The sequence below is a fragment of the Diceros bicornis genome, chromosome 34, assembly GCF_020826845.1.
Source record: "Diceros bicornis minor isolate mBicDic1 chromosome 34, mDicBic1.mat.cur, whole genome shotgun sequence".
Taxonomy (NCBI): Eukaryota; Metazoa; Chordata; class Mammalia; order Perissodactyla; family Rhinocerotidae; genus Diceros; species Diceros bicornis.
Genome location: NC_080773.1, coordinates 6,266,693 through 6,284,549, shown reverse-complemented (window position 1 = coordinate 6,284,549; position 17,857 = coordinate 6,266,693). Strand labels below are relative to the sequence as shown.

Genomic DNA, 17,857 nt, shown 5'->3' with positions numbered 1-17,857 from the left:
CCTGCCCGTCCAACTCTTACCAAATCCCAGCCACCTTAGCAGCCATGAACTCCAATCTGTTTCCTTCAGTAAGACAGCCATGCTCTGCTTGAATTCCATTTCCCTGTGCCATGGTTTGGAAGACTCTAAGGGAGAAAGTGAGTGAGACAGGGACTCAGCTTGTGTGCTTCCCTTCTCTCAAAGTTTATAGCCCTGTGTTAGTCGCCCCTAAAGACTGAGTTTTGGCCAGAGCCTAGTTTTCTTTTTAACCTATCTGTGGTAGACAGAATTCTAAGATGGCTCCCAAGATTCCCACCCCCCGGTGAACATGCCCTGTATAACACCCCTTGAATATGGGTGGGCCCTGTGAATATGATGGATGTCACTCTCATGATTATGTTGTGCTATATGGTAAAGGTGAAGAGATTTTGTTGATGTAATTCAGGTCCCAAGTCAGTTGATTTTGAGTTAATAAAAATGGAGATTATACTGGGGCTGGCGGGGGGGTGGGGTGGGGCAGGGTCTGACTTACTCATGTGAAAGGCCTTGAAAGAGGAGCTGGACCTTTGCTGAAGAGAGAGATGCTCTTCTGCCGGCCTTGAAAAGGAAAATAGCCATGCTGCATGTTCCATGCCTATGGAGACGAGTGGCCTCCAGGAGCTAATGGCCTCAGTCATGTAACCACGAGTAACTGAATTCTGCCACCGTCTTGCACGAGCTTAGAAGAGCACCCCAACTCCAGAGGAGCCAGCAGCCTGGCTGACACCTTAACTGAAGCCTTGTGAGACCCAGCTAAGCCACACTCTGACTCCTGACCCCCTGGAAACTTCGAGATAAGAAATGTATGCTGTTTTAAGCTGCAACGTTTATGATAATTTGTTATGTAGCATTAGGAAACTAATATACTATCTGTGTTGAGTTCTGGTATAAAATTGGATTATTTTCCTAAAACAAATTTGGGAGCTTTCCTTATATTCCTATGGCCTAGATTAAACAAATTTGGAGTCATCCTTTAAAAGTTGGAAAGAACTTGGCTGTGCACCCTTCTTGTTCAAGCGTCCTTTGCAAGCTGTGAATGTCTTTCCAGATCTTCTGTGGTTCTTTTCTATTCAAGTTTTCATCTTTTTTGGGGTCATTTTGACAATTTCTATTTTGTTAGGAAATCATCCATTTCTTGTAGGGTTTCAATTTTTTTTTTTTTTTTTTGCCACAGAATTGTATACATTATTTCATGTAGTTCTTACCATTCTTGATTCTGGGATTATGTCTTCTTTCACATTCCAAAATCTTGTATATTTTTGCTCTTTTTCTTTTTGCCATTATAAACAAACGATAATTTAATTGAGTTGCATGTTAAAAAGACTCTCTCTCAAACCCTTAAATGATACAGGACTTTCTTCTCCAGTGTTTTGATAAGTGGCTATTTAGACTTTTCTTTAATATGTCTTAGGTAATGAATTTCCTTCCTAAGAAGGACAGTCCTATGTTAGAAAGCTCTTAATTATTATTCTCTCTCTTGGTGATATCCACCCACCACTGACAGTAGTGACATGTGGAATCACACAGAATGATTAGGCACATGTATGTGGTGAAGGATTGTAGTATTTGGGTGGTGAACGTGATGTAATCTATGTAGAAATAGAAGTATAATGATGCACATCTGAAATTTATACAATGTTATAAACCAATGTTACCGCAATAACATCATCATCATCAAAGGGCCCAGCAGAAGAAAAAGACAAAAATAACAGTATCAAGCGGCCAAAGCGGTAGAGGAGACTCAAGAGAAGCCAGGAAAGGAGACAGATTTGATGAAAAGTATGATCAATGCTCTTTTTCTTAATTGGGTTTACCAGGTGTTTATTTCATTAGTCTTTTAAAAAGAATCAGCTTGGGCCGGCTCCGTGGCTTAGCGGTTAAGTGCACGCGCTCCGCTGCTGGCGGCTGGGTTCGGATCCTGGGCGTGCGCCCACGCACCGCTTCTCCAGCCATGCTGAGGCCGCGTCCCACATACAGCAACTAGAAGGATGTGCACCTATGACAGACAGCTATCTACTGGGGCTTTGGGGGAAAAATAAAAAAAAAAAAGAATCAGCTTTTTAAATCCAGCTTTTTAGGGGATTTATTTACCCTTTCTACTATTTCCCTAGTTGATTGATTTCAGTTCATATCTTTTTTTTTAAAGATTTTATTTATTCATTTTCTCCCCCCAAAGCCCCAGTAGATAGTTGTGTGTCATAGCTGCATATCCTTCTAGTTGCTGTATGTGGGACGAGGCCTCAGCATGGCCAGAGAAGCAGCGCGTCGGTGCGAGCCCGGGATCCCAACCCGGGCCACCAGCAATGGAGCGCGCTCACTTAACCACTAAGCCACGGGGCCGGCCCTCAGTTCATATCTTTTAATCTTCCTAGTTTTCTGGTTTAATTTGTTCTAATTTCTCTTTTTTCATTACAAGATTCCAAGCTAGCTTAAATTATATCAACTCATGGTCAATTGTGTTTCATCTATACTCCCCACAAAATTATTTTAATGCAAACTCTGTAGAGTAGCCCCCCTTATCCATGGGTGATACCTTCCAGGACCCCCAGTGGATGCCTGAAACTGCAGATAGTACTGGACTTTATCTATGTTTTTTCCTATATGTACATACCCATGATAAAGTTTAATTTATAAATTAGGCACAGTAAGAGATTAACAATAATAAAACAGAACAATTTTAACAATATACTGTAATAAAAGTTACTGTAGATCTTCGCAACCTCAACACATGACTTTTTCTTTCCTTATTGAGAACTTGCACCTTTTCACTTAAAAGAAGCACGTTACGGCTTCTCTTTGGCATGTCTGAATTGCCAGCATCATTCTTCTTGTGCTTTGGGGCCATTAGTAAGTAAAATATGAGATACTTGAACACGTGCACTGGGATGCTGCAAGTCAATCTCGTAACTGAGACGGCTACTAAGTGACTAACGGCGGGTAGCACACACAGCGTGGATCTGCTGGACAAAGGGATGAGTCACGTGCCGGGTGAGATGGCGCAGGACGGCGAGAGAGTTCATCACGCTACTTTTAGAATGGTGCACAATTTAAAACCTATGAGTTGTTTATTTTTGTAATATTCCATTTAATATTTTTGGACTGCAGTTGACTGTGGGTAACTGAAACCGAGGAAGGTGAAACCGCAGATAAGGGGGGACCACTGTACATATAATTCCATCTGCAAATATACATATATATATATAGCAATATATATTCTAAAAGATAAGGACTTTAAAAAATAATGTCCACATCACACCTAAAAATATATAATAATTCTTTAATATTATCATTGTTCAAAGGGTTCTACTAGAGTTGGGGGACAGGACACAGCCAGGTTCAAGCTGCCATCCTTCCAGAATCCTCCCTGCCTTTGTTAAGGGCGTGGCTTTCAAACTGTGACTATATCTGTCTTGACATGAGTACAGCCATGTTTGGCCGCTCCATTGACCTACAGCCACCAGCACAAAAAGAAATACAAAGCTGCTTTCTGTGTGGTGGGAACTGGCCTTTTCCTGGGAACTGGCCTTTCTCCCACGGAGAGAGTTGCAAGTTGTAACATTTCAAGGCTCTTGGAGCGTCGTAGCCCGGAAAGGACTGGCCATCTGTGCCGGGCTGAGACGATAACCAAAGAGAACAATGCACGTACACAACTACTGGGCTGGGACGTTAGCCAGGGGGCTCAGTGCAGTACGCCACTGATAACCATTTGTGCATGGAAACACTAACTGCTTGCGTTGCAAACTCTGTAATTGCTTACTCTGAAAATTACTGATGGTATAAAAACTGCTGGAAACTGAGCCCCGGTGAGAGTTCCACCTGTGGAAGGGACACCTTGCCCTGGACGTGTGATCCTTGCCCAGCCGCGTAGATTGACAGGGCTCTCCCGGCAGTGGGGCGTGGATGTTGTGAGTAACTGACTTGATGTGAAGTAACTGATTTGATATGAAGTAATTGATTTGACGTGTTCTCTTTTCGGTCAACCTGGTGTTTCTCTTTCCGGTTGATTTGTGTCATTTCTCTTCAGCCGATGTGGGTGTTTTCCCTTTCCAGTCGGGCTGATGTTTTTTCCCTCTTAATATTTGACCTATTTGCATCTGTTTGCAGACTGCCGCCTTTACTATCCTCTATATAATAAAATATACCTTCAGTCCATTTGTTTGGAGTGGACAGTGTCTTTTACGTCTCCGATCGAATCCCCGAACCTTTCATAACAACATCTCACAGTAAGAAACACATTTTAGGGGCTGGCGTAGTGGTTAAGTTCACGAGCTCCGCTTCTGCAGCCCAGGGTTCGCAGGTTCGGATCCCAGGCATGGACTTTCGGACCACTCATCAAGCCATGCTGTGGCAGCATCCCATACACAAAATAGAGGAAGATGGGCACAGATGTTACCTCAGTGCTAATTTTCCTCAGCAAAAACAGGAAGACTGGCAACTGATGTCAGCTCAGGGTCAAACTTCTTCACCAAAAAATAAAAAAGAAATACATTTTATATTACACCCCAGTACACGAATCCATACATACGTAACTGAAACAAATATTTCACAAAACTATACTTACATGTATCGTACGGGCTGTCCACTCTCTCCCTTCCCTCCTTCCTCAGCCCTCTCCCCCTCCCCCCCCCTTTTTTTTGGCTCTCTCAATCTTTTAATGTTGGTTGCAACCCATTAAATTGATTTCACATTACACTATAGTTCTATTACTTGCACTTTGGAAAACAATCCTATAAAGCAAACTCCTGTATATTAAATTAACTGAAAAGGTTTGAGATGAGTTTCATATACCTCTTCTGAGAGGAGGGGCAGAGAAACAGCTATTCTGCTGCCATGTGCCTGGCGTCATGTCAGACCATGACACGTTCAGCTCATCCGTACCCCAAATCTCTCCATTAACTATATTGTCATTCTTCCTTTGCTAGAGACCATTCTAGCTGAGTGTACTTAATACCTTAAGTGTAAGTACACTTAATTGCGTACTTACAGGTACAGAACATTTGAGATCCCACTGTCAGTTTCTTCTATTTGGATGTATACAGCCCCTCTGACCACATCTGCTTGAAATTTCAGGACCTGCTGTGAACAACGCTAACAGTCAAGCACATCTGTCATCTATATGCTCCTGGGGCCGGCCCGGTGGTCTAGTGGTTAGGTTCGCTCTTATCAAAAACGTAGACTATGACTCATCTTCCTGAATTGCTAGATTGAGAATTTAATCAAGAAGTAGAAGCAATTCCAAAGGTCAAAACAAAGAGCATTTATTTCTTTGAGGATAAATTCTGCTGATAGCAGCCTTCTCTTTAGAAATCTAAACTATAACCTTGAAGCTCATGTGAGGCAACTAAGCAGCTATCAAACCAAATCCCGTGAGAAAGTGAGCTGCGCCAACGCCAGAACGTTCAGTTAAGACCCGGCCACTCCAGCTTCATCCTCAACACACTGCAGTGCGCTGCTTCCTTGATTTCTGACCTTCAAAAAAATGAAAGACGTTGATTTTGTGTAACTTAAAAGAGCTTTATTCAGTATACAGTCTCCATACAATTCAGTACAACAAACTATAAAAGCTCTGTGTAAGATTTTAGCCACAGGATGTTAAATACAGAAAATCAACGCCACAAGAAAGTAAGCCACTCTCTCATCGTGAAAGTTTTTTTTTCCATGAACAGACAAGGACTTTCTTCTAGGCCAAAATGTTGTCATACATAAAGCATTTGGGGGCATATTAACCAAGATACATGATCTGAAAACATCTTAATATTTTCCTATTGATTTCCAGGTTTAAATGAAATTTAAAAAATGGAATATTTCTATGTTACTTCAGGTAGGCTTTGGCCAAAGATGAACTAAAATTGTTACGTCTTAGACAAAGTTCATGTGGAATCAGAATAAACATGTTTAGTTATTGTGAAGCAAAGATACAGACCAGATATCTACATATGTCCTTGCCATCTGGCAGCACCCACTCACACACAAATTTATCTAGTTGATCTCACAAAGGTCAAGAAAATCATCTTTAAGTGAACAACAAATGGCCTAGATAACACCTAATTATGCTTCTGGCTAATACATCTAAAACGAGTCCCTATTTTTTTAAGTGTGTAAAAAAAGTGACTGGAACCTTTCGACTACAGCAGAATCTCTATTAGCCACTGTGATCAGTATCAGTAGTTGGCCATTTAATGGAGGAAGCAGGTTACAGTAGGGAATCTTAACTTTAAACATATAATTGTACATTCATTGGCTCATCTTTTGATGTAAAGCCAAGGCCTTTCCTTTGCATAAGAGTCCAGTGACTGAAGTTCTATTCTGGCATAAATCATACTAATAACATGATTTGGGTACATTTTAATACCTTCTGATCAGTCTAGATTTTTTAAACGTGGAATGAATATGTAAATAAATCTATGAAGCAATATGAGCTCAGAAATTTTCCTGAATTTTATGTTTTCCCAGTATAATTTTCCCAACCACACCTAATTAAAAGCAATTTTTATTACCAAGTCAACCTTTATCAAATCTTGCCAAAGCATCCCAGTTAATTTTTGCAGAAATAATCCTTTCTTTTTACACCTGTATTTCCCAGATGTGTGTTGAATTGTGTACCCACAGCAGGAAGCAGAACTCGCACAGAGAAGTTCAGTGTGGGCACAGTACTCAAGGGAGGGCAGTCAGCTTACAAGAGGGATGGAGACTGTCAAGGGATCTGGCGAGTCACGGATGCAGAGGTTAATTAAGAGCACTTATTGTACTTAGAGGTTCTTCTGAATGCTAACTTGGAAGCAAAATCAAGTGGTTATTCTAGCCATAAAAAACAGCCACAATTTGAGGCTATTACTGAATATTAACACAGCCCCCGAGAGCTGTGATCTGTGCGGCGGGAGCTGAGGCCACAGTCCCTTGCTTTGGCTTGGTAGAGAGCCAGGAGTCAGTCGCTGTCCCTCTTCCCCCCCGTGTACTCCAATGAGAAGGTCATAAGAGAGAATACTGACAAGTGCTAAAAATATTTAACATGAATCGTTGAGAGATTTGGTCATTAGGAAACAAAAATGTCTACTATACATGGTCACAGTGTCTTGGAAAGAGTATATGCACGGATTCTGTCTTGCGAGATTTTTTTGGCACTTTGTATTTTTCACTAAAGACTGAACATTCAATGTTTTGGCAACAATGGCACCTAAACATGAAGATTACTGTATGCCATCAATGCGGTGATGACAAGCATCAAAATTTAAGTACATCTTTCTTATATACTGAGACTCCAAATACCCAAATGCTTAGATTAATGCATATAGGAATATTTAAAATAAACAAATATATCTGAGAAGGTAACAGAGGATATTAAAAACGAAACGACACAGTCCAATGTGTTGTACCTTACATGTGCTTGGTGTCCACTGGAGTAAGGCACTGGCCGCAGGAGGCGCTGCCCCATGCTGTCAGCGACTATGGGCACGCGTCATTACTGGCTTCATCGAAGTTCTAGTACTGATTAAAATGTTTTATTATTGTATTACTCTAAACTGCAGTGGTCTTCAACCTTATTAAGGGATACAGGAAAGATATAATTCAGGAGTTTCAGTTGCATAATGTAATAACCCAGCTACTGTCAATTTTTTTATTTAAATAAGTTTTGATAAAAGCCAACTATCCTTGAGTCCAACATGACAGGGTAAAGTTTCTCTCTGAATACTGCTTAGTAAGCAGTAACTGAGTATAAGATCCCTGGAACACGTGATATAGCCATCTTGATGCCTACGGTAATCTACTTCAACACAGCTACAAGGAGGAACATTACATCATTTCCAACTGGCAAGAAGAGGGGAGGAAGGTAATTTCATTAGCCATCTTGATTTAATTAAATGCACGATACGCTCTTATCAGCAACTTTTACATGTTCCCATCATTAGAAATTAATTATAACAGCAATTACCAAAAATTCTTGAGCAGGTACACATAACCCTCTTCGTTGTTTACGAATCAGCATGACTCAGAGGCACTTGGTTACTGTTTAGTATGGAAAAGGAAAACGCCACCAGGGCCCTCACAGGAAGATTGGAGACCACAAATCAAACTTGGTATGAAAATGCTCTCTGCCAAAAATATTGTATTAGTGAATCAGTTAAGATACAACATTTAAAAAATATTCAGACTTTGCAAGGTTCTAGGCTGTAGAAAATACAAAGGCTAAAAACAGAAAGTTTACAAAATTTTGCAAACCCAGTAAATTTAAATGAGTAAGAAATAAAGAAAAATTTTCTTATTTGCAGGATAGGTTAAATAGTATCAATAGGTTTTAAAACAATACTAAACAGTAACAAATTCTACCTGGCTATGTAACATTTCTGTTCCTTTAAGGACTTACAGTATGGAACTTCTAAGACTTTTCTGTGTCCAGCAATAAAACATGCACGCACATGCGCATGTACACACACACACACACACACACACACACACACAAACGGCACATGACACACACTACTGAGGTGCTATGCATTACATTGCAGACAGAGCACAACAAAAAGTTTTAGATACATACAAAGACTTGACATGATTTTTTTGAAATATTAAAAGCACGACACTTGGAAAACATTATAAAATTTTTAGGTGAAACAGGACAATAAAAAGCTTTTTAAAAAAGCTACCAATTGGTCTTCATTAGTGAAATGATATTAAATAACTTAATTATGCATCCCCTCAATTCAATTCAACCATAGCTGTCTTAAGTCAACTGAAAATTACAAGTATGTCAAATCCTGAACAGGCCCTGGATTTCCAACATGATATGCGGCTGTTCAGGCTACCTATGGAACACTTACTGTAACCCCACAACAAAATTCTAGACCACTCTTAGAAAGCTGAGAACATTTAGGCTAAAGAACATTAATGAGACAAGACGAAAAAGACTTAAGCTTATATAAGATGCTTTCAAAGATGGTGACGCTGTGCAAACATCTGCAGACTTGCTCATATCACAGCTGTAAGGAGCAGCTGCCTAACTACATGTGAAATGCTATCTACTCAGTTTCTCTCTGATGGGGTTTCACCTATCAAAAGTAGAGCTTGAGCAGAAAGCTCTGTCACTTGTTTCTGGACAGCTTGTAAACGTGGAATGTTTTGTTCTGAAACACTCGAGTGAAGTATGCTGCGTAGGGAGGCAGGTTTCTCTTTATCTCTTCACAGAAGCGAGGGTGGCCTGCAAGTTTCAAATCAGGATCATTCTCTCCTGGGCCATCCATCATCTAAAGCCAAAACAAAGCCAAAAACAATTTGGAAAAAAAAAATCATAGTTATGAGAGATAACAAAAGTAGGAAAATGTATTGGGCTTTGAAAGAATGATATGTTAGTGAACCTAAATGATATTATTTCAGTGTCAACGGCTACTTGGAGATCCTCGCGTCCACCCTTTCCCCTTCAGAAGTGTACACCAGAGCTGAGAAGGAGAGTTCAGTCCCACCCAATGAGCACCTTCAGTGGCAAAGCCAGAACTAGAACGTGGATCTCCTTGTTTTTAGGAACGTACTACACTTCTCCTCTCACAGAAATAAAATACAGACAAGGATTACTGTGACCAGAGAAAATTCTCCCACTCATTGGATGGCCTAGTTAGAAAAAGTTACACACAACAAAATTTAAATGCATGTCTTTGGTTTTCATCTCCCCTGATTTCAAGATAGTTATGAACAGTTATTTGCCTTGGACAAAAATCTGAATCTCATACTCTTTTTTCCTGCAGCTTTCTTGAGCATAATTGACAAATAAAATCGTATACATTACAGGTGTACCACTGACGATTTGATATACGGGGACATGGCGAAATGTTACCACAATCAAGTTAATTCACACATCTGTGCTGGTCAAAGGGACAAACCTGCAGTCACAAGGTGCATTGCTTCTGGGGATCTAAAGTATAACGTGGTGACTACAGTTAATAACACTGTGTTGTATACTTGAAATTTGCTAACAGAGTAGATCATAAGTGTTCTGAATCTCAAATTTTGTATAGTCAAGTTTTTTTCAGATTTAGGCTAGGTTTACCATTTTTTCCCACTCATTTTATAACTATCCTGGCACAAGCTCCAAGATCTTTCTCGGAAGGGAGGAAGGAGAAACAGCTTGTTCTGCTCTGGAGTGCACGCTTGATCACAGAAAGCCACCTCTGTGGAAGTGTGCCAGGGGACGAAAGGGGACACCCAACACGAGTGGGCAGGCAGGGCAGCAGGAATCCACCACCAGGAATCCACCACCAGGGCTGGGAGGGGAGATGGGCACTGCTGTCACAGTTGTTCATGTACGAGACAAAATGATGCTATGGAGCAGTGGTTTTAAAAGGTTGAGGTTTTGCTTTTGATTTTAGCAGTCAAATCCTTGAAAAATAAATTTTATGCAGAGCCTCATGATTCAAACCAGCTAAAAACAGAGGTGCTCTGTCTGATGTGCAGATGAGGACCTAGAGTTCCCCTCTCGACTTCCCCTCGCCCAGCCCGTGGCAGTCACTCAAGTGCCCAGGTAGGGAGTTCTGAAGAATGCGAGAGAACAATGAACCCTTCATTCATAATATAATTCTATAACGTACAAAAATATTACATTACTTAGGATTCAAATTGGAACCCTATCCTCTCCAGGAGGCTCCCACATGTGGCGAGATGATGTGCTTACGTGGCCATTGGCGACGTCCAGCAGGTCGCGCAGCCGGCAGCCCCGGTGGTGCCTCTGCTCATAGCAGATGCTGTCTTCCAGAATCACGTAGTCAGTGCCGAAGGACCTCAGGAGGGCATGCACCTCCTCTGGAGACCTCTTGGCATATATCTGATAAACCTTCAAATGAGAGGAAAATGGAATAGGGCAAAAGACCAGTCAACTGCCAGGAAGTCAGTGGAGGAACATGTAACGATGGAACCTCCCACGGGGTTGAATCTGGGACCTAGACCTCAGCTCCCCAGCTCCTCCACACAGGCCACTGCTGCCCTCCCTCACCTGCAGTCCTGGAGCGTGGGGGGAAGTTCCCAAAAGAATACTGTATTGCTTAGCCTTGGGAAGAGGAACAGTGAGTCCTGCTGAATACACTTGGACTCAGACACCAAATAGATATGGATTTAGAATTATTATTTCGAGCTATGAATATATTCATCAGCAGAGGCCAATTCTAAGAACGCTTCCCCAAGGCAAATCACATAGTTGAGTACATAAGACACAGTCTCGACCTTTAGAAAGGAGACCTTTAGAACCCTAATCCACTGCTGGTGGGAAAGCACACTGGTGCAGCCTCTACAGAAAACAGCATAGAGATTCCTCAAAAAATTAAAAATAGAAATACCTTATGATCCAGCTATCCCACTACTGGGTATTTATCCAAAGAACTTGAAATCAACAATCCAAAGAGGCTTATGCACCCCCATGTTCACTGCAGCATCATTCACTACAGCCAAGACGTGGAAGCAACCCAAGTGTCCCTCGACTGATGATTGGATAAAGAAGATGTGGTATATATATACCATGGAATAGTACTCAGCAATAAAAAAAGACAAAATTGTCCCATTTGTAACAACATGGATGGACCTGGAGGGTATTATGTTAAGTGAAATAAGCCAGACAGAGAAAGACAAACACCGTATGACTTCACTCATAATGTGGAAGATAAACTAACACATGGACAGAGAGAACAGTTTGGTGGTTACCAGGGGGAAGGGAGTTGGGGGGTGGGCACAAGGGGTGAAGGGACCCATTTATATGGTGACTGACAAATAATAATGTACAACTGGAATCTCCCAATGTTATAAACTATTATGACATCAATAAAAAACATGAATTAAAAAAAAAGGGGACCTTTAGACTAGAAGGGTAAACTGGGGTGGTGGTACAGTTTGGGGACATACAATGTCAGGAGACCCAGCTTCTGATAATGGCAGTCGGGGAAAAGGACCCGCATAGGGTCCCTGGTCCCAGGCTGGGGCAGAACTCGTTGCTGTACCGCTGCTATGCTGCACCCTGCTTGACCAGAAGGAGCCCCTACACTTGTCGCTCTCTCATCCCTCCCGGAGGAAGAGCAAGCTGCAGCCCCCAGTGGCACTTCAACAGGAGGCAGCACCTTCCCATCCATTACCAGCGTCATACACGTTAAGTGAACGCACAGATGGTGAGTGCCCTATATTCTGGGACTTGGTATTGGGAAAAGATTGTGTGTTGTGTGTTTGGGGGTAATGAAGAGAAGTGCTGCTTCCTTTGTTGCCCCCTGACTTCTAATGATGTTTCTGACTTAAGAGATTGGGTTCTGAGAGCCTAATTCAATGTGTCTGTACAGATGGGTGAAATGGCAGGGAGCTTTCCACTGCTAAAACCGTGAGATCATTCTACCTACAGTCCAGTGCCGGGCCTCAGACTGAAGGCATTCCAAGGACCCAAAGGTCCGGACTGCAGAAGGGCACCAGGACCTTCAGGACACCAGCTTTCAGGGCATAAACTCAGTACCTAGACAGGGACAGGATCTTGGAGAGGGTGGAGCACAGAAGCACTCCCTGTGCAGCTGACAAGTCTTTTCCGCATCTTCCTCGAGTCTAAGCAGTGTAGGCCACCTCCCGGCTGAACTTTGCGTCTGGTGAGCCAGGTACCCTCCCTCCTTCCTTCCGCCCGCTAACTTGGGGCTATCCGGAACACTTGGGCCAATTGAAAAATTGCCATTTTAGCAGGAATCTAGTTTAGACAATTCTCACAAAAAAAAAAGGATTCAGTAAAAATCATTTGCTTTAAGGCTAGTTAAATCTCACCCCCAAACAAGACTTTTCAACAAATTTTCAGCAACCAAGATTAAGAAATGACTGATATACAACATTAAAAAGTTTGAAACCACTGCTGGTGGGGACTAAGGGGAACAAGTACTCTTCTGCACTGTTGGTCGGGATGTGAATTGGTAGAAGCAGTAGAGAGGTGACTCAGGAATATCTACCCCTTTTGACCCAGCAGATGCACCTCTAAGAACCTGAGGCACAGATAGACACACACTTGTACCTGTGCGAGTGATGCATATACAAATTTATTATTTTGAGCATTGTTTATATAATTGCAAAAGACAGGGAAACAACCTAAATGGTTAAATAAAGTAGGCTATATCCACATAACAAAATATCATGCAGCTTTAAAAATAACAAGGAAGCTATTAATATACTGCTATGGAATGATCTCTGAAATATATTAAGTGCCAAAAAAAAGCAAGATGTAGTATGCTACTTCCTTTGTAAAAATGAGGGAAAAGAATATGAATATGTGTGTATATATACATTTGTATACGCATAACACACCCGTGGAAGAATACACAAGAAACTGGTAACATCATCTATCTCCTGGGAGGGTAACCAGTGGCTGGAGACAGAGGTGGGATGGAGACTTTTTTACTATATTCCCTTTGAACTATGTGGCTGTATTAACTATTAACACACACACACACACACACACACACGCGCGCGCGCACGAAATCATCCATAAAAAATGTATCCATTATGCCTCTACTCCTTTTCCTTCCCTCTCCAGTTCAAAAGCTGTGAGGCTTCGTTCTCAAATGCTCTTTTCCGTACATCTCAAGGTGTTTTTCTTCTCAGCTATTCTTCTAACCGAGAGGAATGTATGGCCTGAACAGCACGCCTTTAACGGATGTGGGGCAGGTCGAGGTCTAGAATCAGGAGACACAATGTGCTGAGGTTCTGACTCCTCCTCATAAGCTACAAGCAGCACTAAGCCCCAGCTTTACCAAACACAAGGAGGCCCACGGCTGGTCCACAAGACGGGAGGAAAGGCAGACGGGCCCTCACCGCTTTGGTTCGCTCTCTCAGGCTGTTGTCTTCATAGTGCGGGTGGTTGGTCAAGGTCCTTCCCGTGCACAGCTTAACTCCGGCCAGCAACTGCATGCTTCCAGCGAACACAGCCTTTCTTGGAGTGTTAGAGCTAAAAGATTTTTGAGTCTGAATTAACCACACTGCCAAGATGTCCTCACAGACAACAACGAAGACAATATCACACTCTCAGCAGGACCCAGCTATGTGAGGAAGGGCTAAGGGTCGGGAAAAGCACAGGAGGCTGCTTGAGATTCTGACTGGCACTCAAACTATTTTACGCAACTTTTCGTATCTGTTTTTGACAATGGCTGGGAAGCTTCTAACTTACTGTTTTGATGGGTTTACTCTTAGAACAACTTGTCTAGGATGTGGGCATCTCCTGAGCCTAAGTCTTCTAGGCTAGAATCCAAATCCTCCTGCTCTTGCTCAAGTGGGGCAGATTCTAACAGACAAGAACTCATAAGACTGCCACTGCCTTCTGTATTACACTGAACTAAAGGGCTGCCTCGAGTTACGCACCAAATGATAAAGCCCGAAACTGCAGCTGATGGTGAGTCAATTCCTGATCGTGAGTCAATTCCAAAGGTTTTTGTTTCAAACAAGAAAAAAGATCACAGATATTACTATAAATTACTTTTTAGAAAAAAAAAGAATTAGTAAAAGAAAAGAACAGGAAAAGAAGATTCTGAAATAGCAAGTATCTTACTACTCAATACGGGGATGTACAAAATTCCTGACGTGGAAACACAAGCATGTATATCTTCCTTTCCTTTAGTCCACACTATGAAAGGCTGTCTGCATCTCAAGGAATACAGGGCACTCTATCCATAAATTACGACCTCACTTTCCCGTCACCACCACGCTGCGGTTCTCTGCCTCCCCATGGGGTGTGAGGGACAATGATGGAGGACCAGGAAAGACTCCCCTGACTATGGGGAAAGCATTTTTCCTCCCCCTACCCTGGAAAAAAAGAATTCTAGTTTAATTTAATTCTCTTCCATTTTTTGGAAACCTGGGAGTCACTTGCAAATCAATAAGGTGTCATTTTATTGTGTAGAACGTAATGGGTCCTCTTCGGATTCTCCCCAGTGCAGAATTTCCTTGATTTAAACTTCTCGTGTTAAGAAAGAGGAGTCTATGCCTGCTAGGCTGATGGAGATAGTTTTGAGAAGAAGTCTAATTGAAATCATTAAAACTCAACATACTCTGCAGAAAAAGCTAGAGCAGGCATTCTCCTCAATGTTTTTGGAGATCAGGGCATGAAACTTGCTCTGGTGCTAAAACGTCTAAGGGAAGCGCCATCATATTCATATATCCCATGAGGATGTTTATTTATTCCAATTTAATGCTAAGACTACAGCATGAATCCATCCAACAAAGGCCTGAGGACGTCCACAAGCAAGACAACCTACAGTACAAGTTGTAACATTTACGAATAATTTACTTCTGAAAAATTCAAGATTTTCTAACAACGACACTCTCATTCACTTGAATTCCAATGAGCTTTTCTAAGTGACGAAAACAAGTGGATGGAATTACAGTGAGCACAAGGGAATGACACATAATCTGCATCCTCCCTCATTCAGGTCAGAACCCAGATGAGGATGACAACAGAGAAAGGTTTACATGAGCTTGGCTGTGCTCGGCAGGTTGTCATCATTCTGACAACCAGACCCAGGAACACAAGGACAAATCGATGTTTGCTCTATCCCCCCAAACCAGCAATTCACAGGGAATTTTTGACATCTGTGCCAAGTGGTTAGGGGAAGAGGAGGGTTTAAATGAAGACATGAGAAGGTGCACAGAGTTCCTTAGTGAAAGGTTTCACAAAAATCCAGTTTAACTCAATCAATACTCACTAAACACTTAGTCTGTGTCATATATATATACTGCGCTGCCCTCACTCGCAGTGCACTGTAACTGCTAAAGAGAATGACCAGGGACGGATATTAAAGAAAATGCCATCATTTTTCCAAGCCAGTCTTCCTTTCGTATGCTCTTAACTGGCATAAACCATTCCACTGCAATAACTGATACAATAACATCACACATTAATACCAAGAAGTGGCTGGCTGTGTCCTCTGAACTGAGCAGACTTGGAATGCAGAACAAAATGAGTTTGGCCTCTGTGTCTGGCAGTGCATGAGGTGGAGGTGAACTATCCTGGTCCGTGTAGTCTCACTGCCTAGAGAGTGCCAGACTGCTCTTGTACCCCAGGCAGACCCAGATAACAGCCATCCAGATGGTAAGACTGCCCTGGCATCACCGTTGTGAACATGTAACAGGAAGTGGCGTCAAGGAGACACACAGCTGTTTACAGGGTGTGAGATGGACGACTGACCTGTTCTCTATTCATGGCTAATGACCAAGCTTTCAGCCTCACTGCTGGACTATAATCATAGTACTTTAATGAATTACATAGTTCACAAAGGTTTAAAATGTCAAAAGTCCTGAACTGCTTGCTGGGGAGTTATACAGTTATTCTTTGTTTGGTCAAAAAATATTACTGAGGGCCTACTACATGCTGACTGGCAAACATGGTATAAATACCCGTCTTCAGGAAGCTTACTAGCTCACAGAGCCAGACTCAGCTCCTATTTCAGGCGAACACTTCAGAATAAACCAGTCATTAGTCTGCCACATATTTACTAATGCCTTCTGTGGGCCTTTAGCTGTGCTGGAAACAACACACATCAGACACTGTACGACCGTGGCAAACACTGCCTCTCTCCTCAGTATGCAAGAAGGGCACCTGAGTGTCCCTTGCCCCCCAGGGTAGCAGCTGCCATCACCAGGCAGAGCAAGGTGACCTGTCACATGACTGCTTGGAGGAGTTGAGGAAAAAATGGAATAAAGCTCATTCAATTGTGACATGTTTTAACATTTGGCTTCATTAGTAAAGAGTAAGAAAGTTTAAAAGAAATGTAATCTGCTTCAACGCCTAGTGCAACAACCCTCTGGATTGTTAGCAGTCTTTCACTAAGATCTTTGGTTTTAAAGCAGCAAAATGCAAGTACTCTAACACCTATAAATGAGTTAGAAACAATACTTCTTTGAAAACTATTGACTTCCAAGCATGGCAGAGATGCTGTTTATTCACTCTATTCTCTGTGATGTGGTTTTCTACACTAGCCCCACGGTAAATCCGGGATAGTTTACCGCTATATAGATTTAAGTTTACCTGTAAGGCAAATGCAGAAGTAAAACAGACGAGCAAAATGAAAAACAAGCACACATTTTTGAAACTTTAGAAACTCAGATTCAGTGTATTCTATATTTTCTGTGCAAACTGAGCAGGCAAAGGGAGAAGGGCCTTCCTGTCCCTAACCTACATCAGCAGGACAGATGCCACGCTGGGTGCTCCTCCCTCACAGTCTGTGGCCTGTGTCTGTGACGGCTAATGTGCTTCTAACCACTGAATGACACTTCTCTATGACAGAAAAACAAAGCAATTTTTACCAATGTTTGAACAAATGATGTATAAAATGAAAGGATAATTTGTTTTTATAGCTCTCTGCCAAGCTCCATAGCAGGCTGCCCAACCTGCAAACAATTTATTCTGTAAGAAATGTCACTAAATAATGACAAGGACTCATAGGTCAAATGGATTTACATTATATAGTTTAAATGTCATCCCAGGAAGACCTGATGGCATTTTGAACAAATAATCTCATTTATTTTTGATGTTCTAAGCTTCAAGTTAATTACTGCTGAACTAATGGGTAAACCGAGCATTATATATAATATGTGAACATCTGCTTTATCTACACTTAAAAAATTTATAGAATTACGCAAATACTACAAAATCACTCATTAAATATAAAAGAGGCTTATAGGCATTTAAGGTCTGAACTTAACCTACATCATATGTAAAATACACAGTAATTCTTTCTGCTTTGACTAAATGTGTAGAAAGTCTGGTTTATTTTCTTAGTTCCACTGAGAAAATATTGCACATGCAGGCTTCATCACCGGAAAGAGATTATTTCTAGTGAAAATCTCCTAAAGCCAAGTA

At 41.7% G+C, this 17,857-nt stretch overlaps 1 protein-coding gene across 4 annotated transcripts in view; it reads right to left on the bottom strand.

The window, feature by feature from the left end:
• Nucleotides 1-7,847: 7,847 nt before the first annotated feature.
• The window catches only part of DPY19L3 (dpy-19 like C-mannosyltransferase 3), a 73,339-nt gene continuing 63,329 nt past the window's right edge, over nucleotides 7,848-17,857 (bottom strand). For all 4 annotated transcript variants that reach the window (XM_058529064.1, XM_058529066.1, XM_058529065.1 and 1 more), the window contains 3 exons: nucleotides 13,819-13,951; nucleotides 10,676-10,834; nucleotides 7,848-9,257 (listed from right to left, as the gene is read on the bottom strand). In XM_058529064.1, coding sequence (XP_058385047.1) covers nucleotides 9,096-9,257; nucleotides 10,676-10,834; nucleotides 13,819-13,951 — 454 coding nt within the window. In that variant the 3' untranslated portion in view covers nucleotides 7,848-9,095. The remainder of the gene's footprint in view (nucleotides 9,258-10,675; nucleotides 10,835-13,818; nucleotides 13,952-17,857) is intronic.